The following is a 14,227-nucleotide window of genomic DNA, read 5'->3' as shown; positions in this document are numbered from 1 at the left end:
GCTGTGTATTATGTCCAATGGTCAGTCCTATGTACGCTTTGTATTGTGTCTAATTGTCAGTCCGATGTAAACTTTGTATTGTTTTTAATTGTCAGTCCGATGTGCGTTTCGTATTGTGTCTAATCTTCAGTCCGATGTACGCTTTGTATTGTGTCCCATTGTCAGCCCCTCTATCTTATGACTTCCAAACAAGATACATCCAATTACTGACAGTTTGCGTTAGGCAAGAATATAATATTGAGTTTGCTTAGGAAATGATTCAACTCAAGACAATGTAAGTTACTTTTTGTCTCGAACTAGGAAAATTGTTGCATCTTATTTACATTTGATTAGCGTTTGTGTTTATGTATAAATTTTAATTTAGGTGCAAAGTATTTCACAAGACAATTTAATTAAGTGAAAGGAAGAAATAGCACGATGGGATGAAACCACAAGTTTTGTTGTAAGAAAAAATATTTATTTTATAAAATATACATCTATTTCAAGTTGTTTTTTGGATGCCAAAGAAGATAGAGACAGGACTGTCCCAAACTAAAGGATATCAGAGAAGATGGAGACAAGGTTGTGTCATATTAAAGGATACCAGAGAAGATGGAGAAAGGATTGTCCCAAACTAAAGGGTACAATTAATTTGCTGGATTTCTTCCAATGTGCAATATTTATAATTCTCCATCTCCAAGAAAAAGGGAAAAAATCACGGTTGGTGCTAAGCTTCCACGCGCTGTTGCGACTTTTTTTCTTAAATGTAAAGGGGGGGAGCTACATTATTGAACTTTTTCTAATGGTCCTGTGAGAAACTCTTCCATAATTGGTTGTTCCATACTTAAAAATGTCATTTAGTCAATGTATACAGCCAATTTAATTTGTTTTCTGCCCTATTTGCATGGTACAGTAAGATTGGCACCATTTAATTCTGATCTTTTTAATGAAAAATTAGGCTTTAAGTGTCTCAGTTATATCAAATTCTGTTGTAACGAAAATCGAAAAATATATAGACTGTATTAATGCTGATCAAATAGGATGCATGCATCCATGCCATATGTATAAGTTTTGTTTCTATTTTTTGTTCATCTATATATAGCGAAATCAGACTTCGAATACACCCCCATTCCTTTTTATCAGATACCCCCTCCCCATCCACTTTGTGATATATTTATTTAAGCAGTATCGACTGAATTTTATGTACATAGAATTTAACTTACTGGACAACTGGACATTGCAAACTAAACTTACTGGACAACTGGACAATGCAGCCAAGTACATTTTTGTCTCTAACAGGAACTCGTTGTCTCTGAATATTTACATCAATTGTTTGTCCGAACTCACTTACTATGAATATTGATGTCAAGTTTTGAGTTTTAAAGGCATGCATGCATGCATCCATCCATACTTATTTACATACACGTTTTTTGCATACATAAATATGTACGTACGTACATACATACATACGTTCGTACGTACGTTCGTACATGCATACATACATACATACAAACGGCTTAGGTCAAAGCATAATCTCAGCATGTTTACAGCATGGCAATCCTCGTTCACTGCAGTATTGTGACGTGTATTTTGTTCATGAAGTGAGCTATTTCATGCAATTAGGAATGACCCTGTTAGTTATACGTAAGTGTTACGTTTAAAATGTCCCAGCTTTAATTCACGGATATGTAGACTTATTTCGGCAGACGTGATCACAGGTACTCGACGCCAGCTTGATGTTGAGGGAAAAAACAATAATCTGAAGGAAGAAAATCATACAGAGTGACAAAAATACCTTAGATTACCCCCATGACCCGTTCTTGTTTTCTTTTATCCCCCCCACACACACACAGACTTTATTGAACGAATAAAGAATAAATGAGAACATACTGAACACCAATAACTTGCATGACTCAGTACTAACAATATTAAGAATGTAAGAAATAACAAGATACACATGATTCTTTTATTCTTTATTGCTAGTTATTTGCTTGACACACTGCATTATCATGCACTTGCATGCTTCAGCACTAATGTAATTCATTGCTACTTGCTATTAGTTATAACTTATGTTAACAAGCTTTATAAACAAATGTGTGTTCAACTGATCCAATGTACGCTAACAACGCTTTGGATTATAATGTATTGCATTTCATAATGTTATCTATACATTAGTCAGACTATAATTTCACAAACATTACATGTAAGTCACTTGATTTTCTTGGCTCATCTGCTCTGTTATTAAATAGTGTTACCTTTATTTGACACCTCTGCTCATTAATTGCACTCCTAGAATAAGATCGTTCCCTTAGAACACAATAGTATATCCTCAAGTGAACCAAAGGCTATGATAAGATGGAACCCGTCTGAATCCGTCGCCCGTACATGAGGGGCAACGTGACAATACATACATACATACATACATACATACATACATACATACATACATGCATGCATGCATGCATGCATGCATGCATACATATATACATATACATAAATATACATACATACATACATACATACATACATACATACATACATACATACATACATACATACATACATACATACCTTAAAAATGCCTGGGACTGATATCTAAGTCAGTTTTGTTAAAGTACAGAGAAATTTTATTTTTATGAACAAAGTTTGCATATGCATCACCCACCAATCTACAAATGTTTTGTTTCTTAACCCTTTTACTAATCGTGATTGAATACATGTACATATATATATCTATATCTATATATATATATATAGATATATATATATATATATATATATATATATATATATATATATATATATATATATATATATATATATATATATGAATATAAGTATATATTCTGACTTAATCAAATCTATATGTTAACATTGCACAATTCCAACCATTACGTAAAATAAAATGTCTTATTGTGGTATAACCAAAACCCTGATTATGCAAAACTCGTCGAAATACAAGTTTACGAACAAGTCTTAGATTATTTTGATGAAATATTGATTATGTATTATGTACCAAAAAAAATCAGTTCTGTTAAATATGCACAATGCCTTCAACTCAATAGAAGAAGAAATAAATCTACTTATGGTACAACCAAAATTCTTGTATGGCTATACATAAGTTAGTGGCATTCACCGAATATAAAACGTATGAATAAACATAAGAATGTGTCCGAACATACAGCGTATGAGATTACACATAAGAATGTGTCATAACATACAGCGTATGGGGTACACATAAGAATGTGACATTGTCCAAACATACATCGTATGGCCAGCTATATATAAAACTGTGGGATTGCCCGAATATAAAAAGTTTATATCTTCTACACTTGCTTAGGGGACGTCCATTAATTATGTCAACAATTTTTAGGCAGTTTTTTACCACCACCCCCTCCCCCCTTTTCAACAACTGTCAAACTTTCAGTGACCCCCCTAATAAAATTTTACACACACCCCTCTTACAAACTAACAATATTTTATACGGCTGGGTTTTATGTTAAAATATAATTATGGAAATTAAAAGGTCTACAAATAAATTTTAATACGTTTTGTTTTACTTGTTTAACAGATTTCAAATCTACTATAACACTTTGAATTCATGAAAAATTCGAGAGTTTATATTCTAGCTTCCTAGACTTCCTTGGCAAGAGCTCAGCCGATTTAGGATTAAACTGGTGGGCTGTTGACGGGCGAGCGAGTGTGTGCAATACCAACGCACCGACTAATTTCCTATGTTTTTTATTTATTAAATTTATTGTAAAAAATAACATTGTTGACGTCAATTTATCTTGAACTCCCCCCCGCCCCCTTGTCAACAATTGTCAAACTTCTTCAAACCCCCTCCCCCCATTTTGTTGACATAATTAATGGACGACCCCTTACATGACGCGTCCAAGTGCAAACTGCACAGACCCAGATCTGCCGTCGCATAATAAGCCCGGCAGATATAGGTCACTGCAATTTATTAGGAGTGATCTGTACAACAAAACAACATAGACCCTGGTATACAGAGGCATTGTGCTACGGCAGATCGGGATCTTTGTTATTTAACTTTTAAGCGACGTATACGTGAGTACAGTCGGTACGTAAGACTGGCATAACGAATGGTTGGTAATACGTTAGACTGTAGCATTGACTCATTTAAGGTGTGTGTGTGTGTGTGTGTGTGTGTGAGAGAGAGAGAGAGAGAGAGAGATTAGGATTTTTAACGTAGCTTTAACATTTTTTCAGTCATATCGCTACGATATCCGTAGTGTGGCAGTTTATAGTGATGTCTAGTACTGTGGCATCATGCCGCAGACATGTAGTATGATGTACCATCCAGGCACATTATCCTGACACCAAGCCGACCAGTCCTAACACTAACCACTTAATACTGAGCGCCTAGCGAGGCAGCTATTAGTACCATTTTTGTAAGTCTTTTGTATGACTCGGCCGGGGTTCGAACCAACGATCTCCCGCTTCCGAGACGGACGTTGTAACCACTAGGCCACCGGAGTGGTCTGACTCATTTAAGGACTGACCTTCAGATTTTACAGTGTTAATGATCGTGTACGCACTGCAATACGGAAACGGATCATGCATAATGTGTAAATGACATCCACGGTTGATGACTTCATAAATACCATACAATATGAAGTTAAAAATACTTATGTGCATGTCATTAAAAATACTTATGTGCATGTCATTGCAAAATATTTGTTAAGAAATTAAGTAGGACACTGAGGTTTTGATACATTTATATTGTTTAACTATTGTTTACAAAAAAAACTGAACTTACAAATAAGTCAAGAGGTCATCGGGAGAATGTAAGCCGTTCATGTTTACTTGTTTACACTAATACGTCATTTTGGAGAGCTACATGAACTTTCCCGCGATTTTAGATACTTGTGATAACCAATAACCTTTATAAATCTACAAGTTCTTGTAGCCCATTACCAAGTAAAAATTACTAATGTTAAGTACCAGATACCATCAGGCACGTACTGTTTGTGGTTTTATTTTTGTGGGGGGTTTTTTTCCAGGGGAGGGTGAGGGTGACCCGTTCCGCCAACAATACAGAGCTGTACGTGTTGAATTACAATCTGGTATGTACCGCTGTAGGTATTTTCAGTACACGTCGATGATTGTGTGTCAGTGTACATTCTCTTAAAAATTCTTGCATCACGATCATGGATTTTTCCCAGGATAATCTACTGGTTGGTGTTATGGCTGAGAGTGACATCGGCCCTTTTCATCTTTCACAAACAGGAATAAATCTTTAAATAGTTGTGAGAGACTCTAATCCAAGGGTGCAAAAATGGAATTAAATGAAAACTTCCATACCTATCAAGGAGCTGTAAGGTTGAAGGCTTTAATGAACGTAAGGTGTAAATCATTGCATTTATTTGTTTGCTTCATCTTGGTCCCAAAAGACTATTTAGATTAATATTTTGTCCGCTTTTACCTTTCAGACTTTATTTGCAGACTTGTAAATGTAGCTGGCTAAATATATAGCCCTGGAAAAAGCCGTAGTAACGAGAATTTTTTTTTTTTGCTGTTAGATACTAATAACTTTTACTATATATCAGAAATTGCACAAGTGCATAATGATAGAAATAACCTCTTATATAATTAATAGAAAATGGGCACGTCAGTATTTCTTTTTTAAACAGCTGTCAACATCTCTTCAACATTATTCCCAACGGATTGTGACAATTTCATTCTGCTTACTTTAACACAAAATTATTTATCAATGTATTCCTTTCTCAAAGACGTACACTGTGTGATTATACTGATTGTTAATTTCTAAAACATGTACAAGACAAAAGCAGCAAAACCTATCTTTGGTACTGGAAGATACCTAGTTTTGCTTTCGTTAGCGCAGGAGAAGAAATTCAAAATTTTCGACACAATTAATACTATACTTTCATTTTTTCTAATTCTGTACCTAATTCTCTATTCAATATTAATTTTTAAATAGATATAAGATCTATCGTCCATTTTTGTATGAAATAATATGTTAGGTTGTATTTAAATGTTCAACATAAATCTTTTTGAGCAATAGAAAACAGATTTTTCCCAAATATAACTGAAACCATTTATGTGTAAGATATGTTTTACCTTGTAATGACCATGTGTATTTTTCTCTCACCGTATAAGGAAAGATTAATAGAAGAAGGTGCTTTTGCATTTTATCCGTATAAAATGGTTTTAAGAATATTCTATTACCCTGCATAATTTTCAATTTTTCCGTCTACAATGATTTTAAGAATATTCCGTTATCCCGCATAATTTTCAGTTTTGCAGTGTATAGTGATTTTAAGAATATTCCGTTACCCCGCATGATTTTCAATTTAGCCGTGAACAATGATTTTAAGAATATTCCGTTACCCTGCACTATTTTCAATTTTGCCGTGTACAATGATTTTAATAATATTCCGTTACCCTTCATAATTTTCAATTTTGCCGTGTACAATGATTTTAAGAATATTCCGTTACCCTGCACGATTTTCAATTTTGCCGTGTACAATAATTTTAAGAATATTCCGTTACCCTGCATAATTTTCAATTTTGCCGTGTACAATGATTTTAAGAATATTCCATTACTCTGCATAATTTTCAGTTTCATTGCCCTGCATAATTTTCAATTCCATTATCCCGCATAATTTTCAGTTTTTCCGTGTACAATGGTTTTAAGAATGTTCCATTGCCATGCATAATTTTCAAGTTTTATGTGTACAATGATTTGAAGAATATTCCGATACCCCGCACAATTTTCAATTCTTCCATGTACAACGATTTTAAGACTATTCCATTTTTACATGTACAACGATTTTAAGACTATTCCATTTTTACATGTACAACGATTTTAAGACTATTCCATTTTTACATGTACAACGATTTTAAGAATGTTCCATTTTTACATGTGCAATGATTTTAAGAATATTCTACTATTTACAGATTCTCTAATGCTATTTGGCGAATTCTCCACATTTTTAAAGATTTGCATTTCATTTGACGTTTTTGTGGACCGTCAAACATCCAGATTTTGTGTGGTTTTATGTACACATCGATTGTAATCAGAAATTTTTCAGTGTTTGGACACTATGCTATTAAATATGTATCTAAATCGACCAATCACTGCAGAAACAATGAAGTAACTGACTTTGGTCAACAGTATTGTTTTCAAGAAAATCATTGTCTAACGTTACTTTCAAATTACCCTCTCCCTGCGTAAATATATTTATATCAATGCCATGTTAATAGTTAAGTCAGTATATATTTCTTTACCCTGTATGTATTATCTTTCAGGTACAAAAGCTATATGTCTGCCGCATATTTTTACGCTTAATTGAGTTATTTTTGCCTTCTCCTCTAGACCTAGGTAATACAACTCACAGCTGATATTTAGACTTTGAGACTGCATTCGCAGACAATCAAAGTTGACTTTTTAAAATTAAAGCCATTCGTAAATTATTTCGATAAACTCTGAAACTTAAACTCAGTTTCAAATGTTTGTATGATTTTCAGCTTTGCCCTACTCCGCAAACGTAGATAACAGTCCAAGGTAATTTCAAACTTATAGACAAATGTTAATGTTACGGTCTATGGAAATTGTATTTCCTTGTTTGGGCCTTATAATATCACGTACGCCTGTTGAAATAAGAACCCTGACTGAAATTGTTTCTAATTTACAATGGACTTTTAAAAAAATAAAAAGAGTATCCAGGAATTGCTAACTAAAATGCCGTGTAATGCCTTAATAATGCGTGGCCCCAAAAACATACCTGTCATAAATTCGGGCATATAAATGATTGCTTAATAATTCCTCGCTTTTAAAAGTGGAACAATATGATTCCAGTTATTAAAGGGTATGCATGGAAAACATACAATTCAAATACTAGTGTTTGTATACAGTTATTGTATTTTCCCATATTTTGTCAAAGTCAGTATATCTACTCAGACAAAAAGAGGCCATTAAATGATGCTGCATGCCCACTATCTGTAAGGTGTCGTATCTTTCTTCTATAACTTGGAAATTTATGATAAAATAATGGAAAACACTTACCATGTCGTTTGACTCATAACCTGTACACTTCAAAATCTCATGGCTTCGATGCTACCGTAAGTACAAGGCATCCACATAGTTAGATTGTGATAACTTAATGTAGACAAAGGTAGTTTAATAACTTGTTTTTCTTTCAATCACGATGACCTTGACCTTTGACCATTTGACTCCAAAAACAATAGGCATCTTTCTTTCCTGACGTTCAAGCCTTTCACAAATTTGTCTCAAGTTAGGTGCTGTAGAACTAATGATAAAATATAAAGTCATTCTTCTTCTTTAGTTCAAGTCGACCATGACCTTTTAAAAGCATCCATATGTTTCTTTCTTACCCAAACTATAAAGAATCCACAAACTTGTGTGACTGTATATAGTCAAGAATCGTACTTTTAGAGAAGAAGTAATTTTCATTTCTAAGCGATAATGACTCTGACCTTTGACCATTTGACCTCAAAATCGACAAGTATCTTCCGTCTCCTAAGTAAAAGCCATCCACAAAAGTTAGTCCAGGTCGGAAATGTAAACTAAATGTCCTGTGCAGAAACAATTTTACTTCCATCAAAGTTGCCTTTATATTTCTCCTTTTGACCTTAACATCAATGGGATTCTTTCTTACCTCAAGTGTAAACCATCCACAAACCTGGGTTTGTCATGAAAAACTGATGTTATGATGTGGAAGCTTTCTTCTTTCGGTCACACAGTAACCTTGACCAATGACCCTTTGACCTCCTCATTAAAGGGCTTCTTCGGTATCCCAATTACAAGCAGTTCACAAAATTTAGTGAAGGAATATGTTGTAAAGCTAAAGCTATTGAGCGGAATCCAAAAAGGTAACAGTTGGACAATGTCATAACATTCTTTGCACCACCTTTTGATACTCGCTTTAACAAATATAAAATTAGGTTCAATTGTTCGATTTACTATTTAAAAAAAAGAAAAACAAATAATGATATTTTCAACCAAGAAATAAATAGCGTTCTTAAAATAGTTATTTAGAAATTAGTAAACCTTATGGGTATTCGGTGTAAGATGTGACATAGCCAGAACTTGAAACAGGGCAATTTTCAGGCCTATAGTGCCAGTGCCATCTTGGATGCAAAGAAGGTGCCAACTTTCCCTTCAGTGATTCAATTTCTGATTTTATTGCAGCAAGTTCCCTGTGAATTGGTTTCAGTTCTTCAGCAAAATATGCTGGTAAACCCGTAATCAAATTATACATTTCAACCCAAATATCTGCTTGCTTTTTCCTGTCTGTTGTTTCTCCTTGGTGCTCTTCTTGACCTGGAAGAGCCAAAGATATTGGGCTGAGATATGGCACTATATTAACTCATAATTGATATAAATCGTTTTGTTTCACTTCTTTGGATAAAAGCACAAAAAGGATTAAAATCTAAGTATCATTTCAAAATAAATGGGTCTATCAATCAATATATCTATCTATATATCTATTTGTCCTATATATATCGACCTATTGATCTCTATGTCTGTCTATCTATCTATCTATCTATCTATCTATCTATCTATCTATCTATGTGTCCAGCTTGTTTCATTTCAACATTGTTCTCTCATTACCATGTAAACTGCACACGAGTAAAGAATCGCAGCACGCGTTTGTTAGGAAATGAAAAAATTTAAATCGCCAGAATGACAAGTGAACAATATTTACAAGCAATGTATAAATAATGTATTTATATGCACATAATGCAAAATAAATATGTATTTCTTCAAAGAATAACACCGAACCTGCGGTTGTGTCGGCGAAAAATAGTTTACACTTTGATGATAGAATCTGTCCCATTTTTCACTTTAGCGCTTTGAGCAAAGCGGTTGATCGTTCAAAAAACTTTAAATGAATATAGACAATTAGCACAGAACTGTGAGTCTATATTTTCTTTAGCAATGTGCAAGACTTTTTTCCTGATTGTAGGCAGAAACGTTCGACATTGATTAATTGATTATACGACCAATAACAGTAAAGCGCGTGAGCATTTGGCTTAGGCCATTAGTAAAACATTCGGTTGAAAGTTCTTTATGATTTGATGCTATAAATATTACAATGTACTCTGTTCAAATTGACAATTAAGCCTTTGTGTGATCTTATTAATGTTAACAATGCAATATATATTAAATGTCTATTATATAATAAACACCTATTATATAGTAAACACATATATCCTTTCTGACAGTTGTGATAATAATAGTGCTTGTTGCTTGGACCGATCTTAAGAATTGTTAATAACCAGAAAGAAAATCATGTTCATTGTCCCCTATATTCACCACGATCTACATAAAATAAGAAATTCAATTTTGTACATAATGCATACATGGCACGGTGAATAAATATTATATATTGCACAGCAGATATAGTAAGCAGAAACTGGAATTCATTGTCTTTATATATTGAAGTCACGCACCAACAAAGGTCAAATGGTTTTTGGCTGTGCAAACGTTATCAAAAGCAGGATGTGGTTATTTTTCCACATTACTGGGACATCTTGGAATCATCTAAAGAATTCTTTAAAAAGTGCCAAGGTGTCACTTGTTTTTCATTTTATTCCTATATTTGTCTGTATTTTCTCTTACTTATAACTGCATCTGTTATTCTTGTCTGGAATTTGTATTTAAGCATGTCATATTTTTTAAAATATTTATTAGTATTCTTGTCATAGTATAGTCGTTTCTCAATTGCCAAAACATGTAACTTATCCCAATCATTTCCTTTAATAGTAAGACAATAACTAATAATAAAAAATACCCCTATAAGAATGTCGATTTATACTTTCTTCTAATTCTGCGATCGTAATGTTCAGCTCCTTAACGCTTTCCAGTAGCTCTTTTTCCATCTTCGACTTCTCCTCATCCCTTCTGATTGTTGTGCTTACTGTTTTATCAAGAGCATCCATCGACAAATTCAAAGACATTCCTGAAAATTTAAAAAAAAAAACCGTTAGGTCCGTAAGAAGGAAATCACTCTCCCCTACCCGCCCCATCTCTCTTTCTGTCTGTCTGTCTGTATGTCTCTCTCTCTCTCTCTCTCTCTCGTATCTTTTCATGCAAAATGAATGTATTGCCTTTGGGTCTCTGTTTAACCCATAGAAGTTTGACCCCTTAGATCTTCACCTCATAATTGTATCTATAGAGGATCTTAAATGGGTAATGATTTAATACTGAATTTATTAGATGAGTTGAATAATGTCTAGCTGTTGCGAGCTTTGGTGAGCAAAAGCTAGACATTATTCAACGAGTTTCATAAATTTATTATGAAATCGTTATACATCTGAGATTCTATTAATCAGATAGTTTATCGTTACCCATCTGAGATTCTATTAATCAGATAGTTTATCGTTACCCATCTGAGATTCTATTAATCAGATAGTTTATCGTTACCCATCTGATATTCTATTAATCGGATAGTATATTGTTACCCATCTGAGATTATATTAATCAGATAGTTTATCGTTACCCATCTGATATTCTATTAATCGGATAGTATATTGTTACCCATCTGAGATTCTATTAATCGGATAGTTTATCGTTACCCATCTGAGATTCTATTAATCAGATAGTTTATTGCTACCCATCTGAGATTCTATTCATCAGATAGTTTATCGTTACCCATCTGAGATTCTATTAATCAGATAGTTTATCGTTACCCATCTGATATTCTATTAATCGGATAGTATATTGTTACCCATCTGATATTCTATTAATCAGATAGTTTATCGTTACCCATCTGATATTCTATTAATCGGATAGTATATTGTTACCCATCTGAAATTATATTAATCAGATAGTTTACTGTTACCCATCTGAGATTCTATTGATCAGGTAGTTTACTGTTACCCATCTGAGATTCTATTGATCAGATAGTTTATCGTTACCCATCTGAGATTCTATTGATCAGATAGTTTATCGTTACCTATCTGAGATTCTATTAATCAGATAATTTATTGTTACCCATCTGAGATTCTATTGATCAGATAGTGTATAGTTACCCATCTGATATTCTATTAATCAGATAGTTTATTGTTACCTATCTGAGATTTTATTAATCAGATAGTTTATTGTTACCTATATGAGATTCTATTAATCAGATAGTTTATCGTTATCCATCTGAGATTCTATTAATCTGATGGTTTATTGTTACCCATCTGAGATTCTATTCATCAGATAGTTTATTGTTACCCATCTGAGATTCTATTGATCAGATAGTTTATCGTTACCCATCTGATATTCTATTAATCATACAGTTTTTATTTTAATGTAAGTAGGAGTGAATGTAGAAGAAATAATTTCTTTCATTCTGAATCCCATCTTTCACCTTTAGTTTCTTTAATTAGTTCCTGGAATTTTTGCGTTCTACTATAACAAGTAAAATTTCATTTTTATCAACTATAATTCAAAGAGCAACTATCCTTCTGAATAAGCAGAATGTTTGGCTCAAACAACATAAGTTTTAAATACGTAATGAGTATGCAAGTTCAGTATGATGTCACATAGTTTAAGTTCGGTTAGAGAAATGTTTAACAGCGAGATTATGTCGTTATCAGTTTCACTTCTAAGGATTCGAATTGTTGGATATTGGTGTGAAGGGATAATTATGGAGGCAGATATTCCAGATTTACAGCAATGTATTTGTGACCGGATATTTGCATTATTAGACTATTGTGGACGTAAACAAATTCGGAATTGTTTCACATGGTGAACCATTTGACATCGTAAACATGCTGTGGTTGGATAACATTCATTCAGTTTGGAGACCGGTTCATGTCCACATCCTTCTGTGGACAGACGTTAATTTATTTACTTATACACGTTAATATTTAAACCACTCTTGTATATAGCTTGGATTCCATGTTACCAGTATACTTCCCACCCCTTTCCACACGCACTTGACCGATTCCCTTAGTTTTATTTATTGTTGTTGCTCTTGTTGTTGTTCTTGTTTGGGGTTTAACGTCAATTTTTAGTGCATGATAATCTATTCATGGCGTATCGAGCCCATTCTGAATGAATGGACCCTTTTCCCACAATTCCCTTTGGGCAGTCGATTCGAAAAAACAAAATGTTCCAGTAGGCAGGGTAATTAAATTTTCCTACGATCACAGCTAATCAGCAAAGAGAATATTGCGCAAGAATTAAATTGGCCTTTTTGGACCAATCATGATCGCATAATGTGATATTTAACTTGTTGTCTTATCAAAAATATGAAATTGAGCATACTATATTTAAAGTGTACCGACTATGTGATAAACCTTTGCATCATATGCAAAGACAAAGTCACTTATGCATTCATGACTTACACCTGGGTCTCTATCAGTTTCTGGAGACTGTCTCCTGACTCATAACTTTAAAACTTGATAACCGCACCATATAGCTGTATATTCACTCACTTGGCGTGAAAAGAGTGTTTCACTTCACAGTGCCGAAGAAAACTGTGTTAGACTCAGTCAGAAAAAGGTGAGACATAGGTTCTGTGTTTCTTTTGTATGAATATAAATATGTGTGCAAAGTTATTGTATTCATACATGTTTAAATATAAATATGCAAAGTGATTACATTCATACGTGTAAGAATATAAAAAAATGCAAAGTGATAAAAAGAATATAAAAAATATAAACAAAATGCAAAGCGATTGTATTCATACGTGTAAGAATATAAAAATGCAAAGTGATTGTATTCATACGTGTATGAATATAAATATGCTAAGTGATTGTATTCATACGTGTATGAATATAAATATGCAAAGTGATTGTATTCATACGTGTATGAATATAAAATATGCAAAGTGATTGTATTCATACGTGTATGAATATAAATATGCAAAGTGATTGTATTCATACGTGTATGAATATAAAATATGCAAAGTGACTGTATTCATACGTGCATGAATATAAAATATGCAAAGTGATTGTATTCATATGTGTATGAATATAAAATATGCAAAGTGATTGTATTCATACGTGTATGACTATAAAATATGCAAAGTGATTGTATTCATACGTGTATGAATATAAAATATGCAAAGTGACTATATTCATACGTGCATGAATATAAAATATGCAAAGTGATTGTATTCCTATGTGTATGAATATAAAATATGCAAAGTGATTGTATTCATATGTGTATGACTATAAAATATGCAAAGTGATTGTATTCATATGTGTATGAATATAAAAAATGCAAAGTGATTATATT

The 14,227-nt window shown here is 33.1% G+C and overlaps 1 protein-coding gene across 4 annotated transcripts in view; it reads right to left on the bottom strand.

Annotated features, from left to right (window-relative positions):
• Window positions 1–4,990: 4,990 nt before the first annotated feature.
• LOC149798112 (uncharacterized) overlaps window positions 4,991–14,227 on the bottom strand; it is a 44,451-nt gene continuing 35,214 nt past the window's right edge. For all 4 annotated transcript variants that reach the window (XM_089963203.1, XM_089963202.1, XM_089963201.1 and 1 more), the window contains 2 exons: window positions 10,785–10,952; window positions 4,991–9,310 (listed from right to left, as the gene is read on the bottom strand). In XM_089963203.1, coding sequence (XP_089819329.1) covers window positions 9,039–9,310; window positions 10,785–10,952 — 440 coding nt within the window. In that variant the 3' untranslated portion in view covers window positions 4,991–9,038. The remainder of the gene's footprint in view (window positions 9,311–10,784; window positions 10,953–14,227) is intronic.

Source organism: Sinohyriopsis cumingii, chromosome 6 (genome assembly GCF_028554795.1).
Source record: "Sinohyriopsis cumingii isolate HCF-2022 chromosome 6, ASM2855479v2, whole genome shotgun sequence".
Taxonomy (NCBI): Eukaryota; Metazoa; Mollusca; class Bivalvia; order Unionida; family Unionidae; genus Sinohyriopsis; species Sinohyriopsis cumingii.
Note: the sequence above shows the minus strand (reverse complement) of the source record. Positions and strands in the feature narration are given on the sequence as shown.